This window comes from Biomphalaria glabrata, chromosome 13, assembly GCF_947242115.1.
Source record: "Biomphalaria glabrata chromosome 13, xgBioGlab47.1, whole genome shotgun sequence".
NCBI lineage: Eukaryota > Metazoa > Mollusca > Gastropoda > Planorbidae > Biomphalaria > Biomphalaria glabrata.
The window spans coordinates 33,175,683-33,185,418 of NC_074723.1; the positions used below are offsets into that span (position 1 = coordinate 33,175,683).

General features: G+C 35.4%; 1 protein-coding gene across 1 annotated transcript; it reads left to right on the forward strand.

Moving 5' to 3' along the window:
- The first annotated feature begins 523 nt into the window (after positions 1–523).
- On the forward strand, positions 524–6,111 carry LOC106059455 (fibrinogen-like protein A). Its single transcript, XM_056008480.1, has 5 exons — positions 524–687; positions 1,698–1,777; positions 2,970–3,027; positions 4,227–4,529; positions 5,328–6,111. Exons 1-5 carry the CDS (start codon positions 627–629, stop codon positions 5,981–5,983), a joined length of 1,158 nt encoding a protein of 385 aa, XP_055864455.1. The 5' UTR covers positions 524–626; the 3' UTR covers positions 5,984–6,111.
- The last annotated feature ends 3,625 nt before the right edge of the window (positions 6,112–9,736 follow it).

The following is a 9,736-nucleotide window of genomic DNA, read 5'->3' on the forward strand; positions in this document are numbered from 1 at the left end:
ATTAACCTAGTTAAAGATACATGTTTCAAACTTTTTTATTTTTGGAGGATAGATTTTTTACACTTAATGCGTAACGGAACCACGTCGCGACCGGATTTGTCCCGCGGGCCGTAATTTTGGCATCGCTTAGGTAGAGAATTTCCCTCGTTTTCAGGACCTTGACTTTTTTTTTTCTTCTATTCTCACACCAGAAGTTATATTCTAAATATTTGCTTCTTTATGTTCTAAGAAATGGTGTGCATTTTTTTTTTTTATCTCTATAATCTCTATAATCATAATAAACCTTGGGAAAAAATGCCAGATGTACTACAGCTTTCTTGGAATATGACTTAACATAAGTTCCAAGAATCTGGCGCTACGAAGAATGATTCCAAGTATCCGTTTTCGTCTTAGCCTAATGGAGCCAGCATGGAGCCAGCATGGAGCCAGCATGTGTGTGTCTATGGAACAAAAACGTAGAGTGTATGATTTCCCCTCTCGTAGTCTACGATGCTTATAAAAAGCGCTTCTTTCACAATGTAACACGGAACGCTCCTGATTGGTCAGTTAAAATTAATTCTCTTTTTACGAGGTCATGTCTTCGTATAAAAGTCTAAATTCTTTTCCTTGGTGTGTTTTGTATTAAAATGGCGTCGCTACCACTTCGACTTGTTCTCTTGGTTTCCATGGCGACGTTGATACGTTCAAGTAAGTTTTATGTTAATTTTAGAGTTTCGTCTGGTTTTTAAATGTTTATTTAATACGAATACACCGATAAAAGGCGCGTGAAACTAATTGGTATTTTATACACTATTCTATAATCTGTCTCTTTGTCAGTGCCGGTCCTAACAATTGCGGGGCCTATGCGAAACTGATTGCGCGAGGCCTAGTCTGGGTGAGAATAAGGGTAATAATTGAAATGATTTTGTATTCGAAAAAAATTAAATTCGACTTTGAATTGTATTTATTCCTTTCCAAGAACAAAATTGCGATCAATTTAACTTTAGTTTACGAACCTTGCACCTATGGCATATTTTTATGCCAGTGACTATAAAAGTAAATAAAAAATTGTAGCTTCCGATTAAGGTGACAATTCGCCTAATTATTACATTTTAATACATTAAAGCTGACAATGCCTTTTTTCTTTTATTGCTCGTAGCATTGGCGTTTTCCGCAATAAATAACACCCGCAAATGACAATTTTGACTATTTTTCAGGAGATTTGTATGAGTTTTCAGGAGATTTTAATAAACTCAGGAGATTTCCATGACTTTTTCGTATATATTCTGCAACTTAATAATTACACCTAGAATTAGCGCGAGGCCTATGAAAACCCAGGGCCCACTGCGACCGCATAGGTTGCAATGGCCTAAGACCGGCCCTGCAGTCTTTTTTCCGCGAAGTTGTCATTTTATACACTTTTCTATAATCTGTCTGTCTCTTTGTTCTGCGAAGTTGTCATTGCCGACAGTGGTAATGGATATAAGCATTCCTGGCCACTCCACTACTTATGAAATGCTAGCAAGTGGCATATGTAATATGTAATAGACATATACTTTAGATATTATTTATTATTATTATTAATATGTTCCAATAATCTGCAAACAATCGGGATTTTAAAATTGTCCGTTATTTAATTTTCGTTTTTTCCTTTTCTCTTATATAAAACCTAGCTTTAAATAATCTTTACTTGATATAGCAATGATTTTATATTGCAGGTTCATGGCTAAATTTTACAGGGAATTCAGAAACAATCAGAGAACTGATCCAGCCCCTAAAATTAACATGCACTTTTCAGGTTTACAGCTTTTCATTTTTATATAATAATTTACAATATTATCTGGCATAGCCTCTGGGTACCTGGTATTAGTTGGGCAAAAAGTCAAGGCGGTTGGTCTTTATGTAAGAAAGCCAAATGTTCTCCTAGACTACATTTTTTAAAGAGCGATTAGCTTTGTACAATTTATCATTTTAGTTTCATTCCATTTATAACACACACACACACACACACACACATATATATATATATATATATATATATATATATATATATATATATATATATATATATATTATATATATATATATGGTACGCCGTCAATATTGCTCGGACAAAATAGCGCAAACAAAATAGCGCAGAAAAAATATATTTCAGTCATTTTGAAAGAAATACTTTAGATATCGTAAAATTTGAATAGAGCCAATATTTTTTTGTTATAATGTTATCATAATTTTTCAGTCATTTTGCAGGAAACACTTCGGATATCTTAAAACATAAATATTCAAACAGTAAGCAAAAATAAGCTAAAATGAATCATTTCAAAATATGTCATTTTTTTTACATTCCAAAAGTGTATACTTTAAAAACAAGAGAAAGATACTTGTCAGATTTATACACACACACACACACAAACTTTAACACAAAGTTAAATTGTAGGAAATGTCACGTAGAAATTCCATCACTGCTCGAACATTTCAAAATACTTTTTTTTAAGCAAGTCATGTATTTTAAACACTGGTGAAAAAGGGAATGATATAAAATGTAAAGTACTCTTGTTCTCTGCAAATATGGCATACTTTCAGATCTATTAATATTGAAAAAGAGGCGTCAACAAAAATTCTTCCAAGGACATTAAGTTACTAATAATCCGGTACTTTTATACACATCATATATAAATCCGCGCTATTTTGTTATGCGCAATTATGTCGGGAAATTTCGCGCTATTTTGTCGGCGGAGTTTTGTCTGCGCTAATTTTACAGTATTGGCTCAGGTTTATTCGACTATTAAAGTGTTACGTTAATTTGGAGCCCTGGGTTGTCAAGTTCCTTAAGTTGGTATTGTGTGGTGCAGTTAGCAAAGAGCGTGGGTAAAGAGATTCGTTACAATATATATATATATATGTAAACAACTTTAGAAGAAATAACTTTTATGTTAATAAATGTATGCGTTGCAACATTGATGGCATAAATATATATATATATATTTCAGATTTCAAAAAATGATTCAGAGAATGACTCACAAGTTCTGTTCATGTCCATTTATCATGGTAAGTTTATATGAAGTACTTTTCTAGCGTTTCCAAGCAACACCAAACAACATACGTTTCTCCAATCTTAGCTAGATAACTGCGTTTATCTAGGAGTGGTACGATGAGGAGCCCCGATGCAAAGAATTTTCCTGCTTTCTGACGCATGAGAAATTCCTTCTCATGCGTCAGCGACACACTATTTCTCCTAACAAGAAGAGAGCAGGTCAAAGAATTAAAGTAATAATGAGTGGGACGAGAAGATATTGAAATGTACGAGACCTTAAAGGCAGTAGAGCATAAACGATTGTCATAGGAGTGATTGTCGTAATGAAATTAAGGATGTCTTGTAGCATACCTATTTTGTTTACCCAAATACATTTAAAAAACACATTTGATTTTACTCGAAAGAAATTTAACAGTTCCGACGAACAAACAAACAAACAAAAAACGAAATAAACAACATAATCTCAACGACGAAGACGGATTAAATCGTCTTATTTAAAAAAAAAAAAAAACTTTTTAAAATTATTTTTTTGATTCCTCCTCTTGAGCCATCTGATCAAAGACGGAATGTACAAGATTATCTCAAAAAAATAAAATTCAATTAAATTAACGCTTTTATATAGTGCTACTTTCATGCTTATAGCATACTCAGAGCGCTATGTTCTATTCTCATTAGTGAACCATTGGGATGTGGTATATTGGAGAAAGTTTTCTGTGCTTCTTTTAGGCACACAGAAAACACAACCCTTCTCATAAAGGTAACCCGTCAAATTAGCGTGCTATTTTGTCGGCGCTATTTTGTCGGCGCTATTTTGACGGCGCTACTTTGTCGGCGTTATTTTGTCGGCGCTATTTTGTCCGCGCTATTTTGACGGGTCACCGCTCATAAGTAGTAAAGCCAAGCCAAGTTCAAGTGTACTTAGCCTCTCGACCACGCTTCCGACATAACGTTATGTAATTAATCATTTTAAATTTAAAAAACGGTGGTTATAAAACCATTTTTTCTTTAAATTCATGTATAGAAAAGATGTTTTATTATTTAAAAAAAAATATCTACCTTGTCGCTGCTCACACCATTGGCGACACACTATATCCATGAAAGTTTGACGTACGTAAATTAAGAATCCAATCAAGATTTGTAATGAGCTTTAAAATAACGAACCAAGAATAATAATAAATAAATTAAAATATATTTTATTTATTTTTTTAAACAGAGACAAAGCGAGTGATCGCCAGTATTTCTAAATATCAACCTGTGGCTACAAGTCTGTACCCCAGTGTAACTAAAGTTCAAGGACAAATCTACCACAGCAATGAATCTAAAGACTCTTATCTTCAGGTTACCTGGACGCATCCGAAACTATCAGAGTCTGGGAAGTACTTCTGTCTAGCACATGCCTGGAATTCTACAAGCCAAAATAGTGTGTTTGATGCTGACATTACAGTTAATGTCACAAAATCAAGTACAAATGACCTCGCTGTAGCTCTGAGTTATCTACAAGATCGTTTAGATAAAGGTAATTGAAAGAGTATTAACTCGATAAATGTTACAAATAGTTTTTCGCTATTACACATATATATATATATATATATATTATTATTATTATAGCTTTTATATAGCGCTACTTTCATGCTTATAGCATGCTCAGAGCGCTTTTTGGTCCAATCTCATTTGTGTACCAGAGGGGGAAAGGGGGTATCTAGGAGATGGCTTTCCGTGCTGCCTTGAGGCACCCAGTAAACACAACTCGGGTCAGGTGTCGAACCTCGAGCCCCCTTCTAGGTAGCCAAACCAAGCCAAGTTCAAGCGCACTTGGCCTCTCGACCACGCTTCCCACTGTATATATATATATATATATATATATTTCTATCAATGCTTTTATATTGACACATTCCCATCGCGTGGTCTTGTCAGTGGTATAGGCTACCAAAACTTCCCTTCATGCGTCTCGGTTCTAGGACAGTCTTTCCAATTGCTTTAACGTCTCGCACATGGCTTGACATCTGCATCTAAATCTCGGCTCCATGTTTTACATGTTTCGGATGTTCCTTCAGAGTTGAAGATAGTTTACTTCCTAGTCCAAACCTCCCGCAGGACGATGGGGGATGGGAGCGGGCAGGGTTTGAACCCTCGACCGTCGAAAAATCCGAACGACAGTCCAGCGCGCAAACCGCACGACCAGGCAGCCATCCATGTTTTGCTAGACTGTTCCCTCGTCCTCTTTCATGGGTGGTTCCAGGTGAAGGCTTGTTTAACATGAGCCCTGATATTTGTCTTTTATCATTTATTATTCTATTTCGCATATATTTTACAGATGGTGTGGATAGCATTCAAATATCAAGAGCCAGTCCCACGCTACCAGAGTCTTGTCGTGACGTCATCAGTTCCGAAGACCGCTTGGTGGTGACTCTAGCGTCAGGGTTAAAGGTCATGTGTGACACCAAGACAGACGGCGGTGGATGGATCATCTTTCAGAGGAGAATCAACGGGAATATAGATTTCTATAGAGGCTGGAAGGAGTATCGTGACGGCTTCGGAAGTTTCTCAATTGGAGAATTTTATCTGGGGAATGAAAATATTTTTAAGTTAACGTCTAGTAAGAAATATGATTTAAGAATTGATTTAGAGTTTAACAACACCAAGTACTTCGCCTTGTACACGCGCTTTGAAATATTAGGTGAACAAGATTATTATACGTTACAGATAGGAGGCTATTCTGGCAATGCTGGAGATAGTTTAACAACTTCTCATAATGACAAGTTCTTCTCCACTTATGATAAAGACAATGACCTGTACACGTCAGGCAGTTGTGCTGTAGATTACAAAGGAGCCTGGTGGTACAGATCTTGTTATGATTCAAACCTAAATGGTAAATGGGGAAGTGATAGGATTAACTGGAGTAAATTGACTGGAATTACTAAGAGTGTTACGTTTACTGAAATGAAAATTAGAGAAATAGAGCTAGACTAAAGTTAGAGAAATAGAACTAGATTAAATGGATAAACCCAGGCTTACGAAAAATTCCTCTGTTTTCTTTTCCTTAAATAAGATAAAAATTTCATCATGAATTGTAACATTAAGAGAAACGTGAAAAAATTTTCAGGATTTCTTTCATTTCTTTTACTGTCTATTGTCATTTTATTTAAATAAAGCATTCTGTGAGTGTAAATCATAAGGTATCTTTTTAAATCTATCATGTGATTAATTTAAACAAGATTATATAGAGAGTTTGTGTTATCACGCAAACTCAGAGGCGTCCCCATCGGATCACAATATTGAATCGTTGTATGTCCAAGGAATATCCAAGACATTATTTTGTTTTGATTGTCCAAAGTAATAATATTTCAATAATTAATGAAGAGTTGTATTTTTTAAAGTGCTTCTTCAAAGTTGAAGATTATACACTTTCTAGTTCAATCCTCCCGCTGGACGACGAGGGGTGCCAGCGCGTTAACCGCACGACCAGGCATTGCTGTTAATTTAATAACAAGCTAATAGCCTATTATTGATAAAGACATTGTTATACTATAGACTACCGTATATATATATGCTGTACTGGCAAGTTAGTCCAGTGGTACTTTGTGGTCCCAAATTATATTATCTAGGCTACTACTGAGACAGACAAGTAATAATTCTGAGATTTCAGTTGCAACAAAAAAAAAGAGTTTATTTACAAACAAAAACAAACAAACATGAAAAGTGTATGTGTAAATAAAGGTTCACAAAAGAAAATGAAATAATGAAACAAAAATCAAATTAGTAAGACAGGTTCAGGTCTACATAATTAAAAAACCATCACAGAGGCACAATAATGTCTTATGCCGAAAAACCAAAAAGATGGTTTACAATAATATCATACATGCATTAACAATGAAATGACACGATCCATGAGACACATTACTGTCTCGTATCAAAACAAAAGATGTCATTACAAAAAATAACATACAGCATTGAAGAACAGTTTCAATTCCTTGCTGTTAATGTTAAATAATTGCAGATTTTTTATAGCGCTTGTGACAGGTGGGGAAATGTGACGTGTGTTTGGCGCGTTTTATGTCTAGGGGATGATTATTTTTAAGGCTATCACACACCAACCTATCATCATATGAATCGGAAGCAGACACGCAACGAGACAAGCAATGAAAGATAGATACAAAAGTTAAAAATGAAGAATATTTATTTACATAAATATACATATAAGAATAAAAAGGGGGAGGGTTTGCATCTATCTCTAAATAATACTAGATTTAATCATCGCTCTTGCACTTAATAAGAGAGTATGTCACTTGTCCTTTGACTTAGCTGGTTGTCCTGTTGATGTCGCAGCTGGCTGTGTCCTGGCTTGAGGTTCTGCAGATGGAGGTGGCGCTCTAGCGGATAGAGGGACGCCGGAGATATAGTTCTTGTGGAGTCTCAATCACAAGTTCTAATATCTGTAGTGGGCACAGTAGGGCGGGTGGCCGGCTACCGTGGGCACAAGGTTACTGCGGGCAGAGCTGATCTACCGTGGGCAGCGTGTACATGGGTTGTTTATTAGTGTAGTAGCTGCTAGTTCCAGTACTTGCCTTTCTGATCTATAGCTGTCTAAGAGATCGCCAGCTGCAATTGACTTTCCCAGTCTTTCTACCATGGTTACAATTAGTATGTAAGCTCCTCCATTTGAAATGGATTTTTGGGATTATCCGTCTGTGTAAACCATGACTCATTTGTTGTTGGGGAAATGTTTTTTTTTTTAGAAAAGAGTTTACTAATTCCTTGAGCTCTGTTTGCTTGTTTTTAGATTTCTTTGTTTCCATTCCTTCACACTCTCTCTCGGTGAAAACAAGAAAATAAAAATAGAAATCGTTTTAAGAAAACCAAGCTTATACGTGTATAGTTGTATTAATTAATTTGGATCAGTCATTTAATTAAATTTGTAATAGATGTAGACTAACAATATTACATTTGTGCGATATTTTACCAATTGTTTTCGTTTAGCACAATGTCATGATTACAAATGCTAGTGGTCTCTGTAATACTGTATGATTGTAAAAGTAGGACACTGAAGTTATGCAAAACATTCTGGGTATCAGATACCAGGAAAAAAGAAGACATTGAGTCAGTACTTTTACAAGTCATCACTCTGGCTAGCAAAATGAAGTATAAACTCAAAACTGTGTTTTGCTGGTTTGGTCATATTGTAAGACATGACTCACTATCGAGTCATTCTTCAAGATACACTGGAGGAAGCACGAAGAAGTCGTCCAAAGGCTGGACAAACATCAACGAATGGACTGGACTTCTCTCTTGACACTCTGCTAAGAACAACAGCTGACCGGGAAAAGTTTAGGAATTAATTTACGCGAACTTTCACATAAACCCTACAAGTGGCTAAGAAAAACCATTCGATTCAAAAAGATTGGATTAGAGCGCAAAAATCACACTATTAGACTGTGCCAAGGAAAAATAGTGTGCTGTTCTCTTCAGTTGTTCAGCACTGCCGTACAGGGTGTTGGTTATGTTCAGCACTGCCGTACAGGGTGTTGGTTATGTTGGGCTGTGGTGGTAGTAGGGCCTTCCTAGCGTGGAAGGGGCATTTATAAAGGTTTCGTATGGGTAAGCGCATTGTCAACAAAGGGTGAGTTGTGTGGAATTTATTTTGTTAAGATATTTAACAGTGGTGTGTGTGTCCTGTTCTTAACTGGAAGATTGTAGATTGCTCTTTGTGGGGGGAGGAAGTTAATACTGTTTGGCATAGTTATTTCTTTGCATAAAGCATAAGGAGATAAAAAACAAGTTCTAGCAATCTTGACAATTAAAATTATATATAAACTTTTTTTTATATTGTAAGAAAGACTAGAACAACTTGCTCGATTTTTTATCTTTTTACAAAGCTTATATAAACTCACTCATTTTGTCTGTCTTGCTATCTGGTACAAAGTTCGAACATGTTTTTTCTGTCATTTCCCATTCTCGGATCAAGTTAAGACGTTGCACAATTATTCATTGAGCTTGATGAGACGTGAATCGAGAAAAACAATTAACCAATTAGTTAATTAATTCTTGGTGATTCATTATTTTGTTTGATAACGAAATAAGGGGAATAAATTCTACTTAATGAGAGATTTGGATGTACATATGGATTTAATCCCCCTTTTTGACACGCTTTTCTCCCACGTCCCATTCTTGTGTCAAGGTTAAAAGTTGCATAATTATTCATAGTCGATGATAATACACGAATCAATCCAAAAAATTTACCAAAATTAATCAATTAGTAGTAATTAATTTGTTTTGCTTTTTAATATAGAAAGAGAACTAAACCCTATCATATTCAGATAAACGGCAGTAATTAGCGGATATTTCCCTTAGGTAACCTTTGTTTTGTTATATAATCTTTTTTTTTTCAATTGTTTTTTGTTTCTACTTTTGTAACCTACTGTTTATGCCTAGAGGGTAAATAGTTATTTAAATATCTGAATATAATTTAACCCTTAAAGTGCTGAGCTGTTTTACAAAGAGTGCATACAAAATGGAATTACAATTCTGATGTTTAGAGGCTAATCTACCAGATGCGTTTTAAGGGTTAAGAGTGCTGAGTATAGGTGAGTAGAACTAAAAAGAAACAAAGTGTGAGAGGATTGTAAACGGGGGGGGGGGAGGGGTGGCGGTAAATAAGAAAGGTACAGAGAAAAAGAAAGAAGGATGCACTTAGTAAGACTGAGAATGATAAGGAAGAGAAAGAGA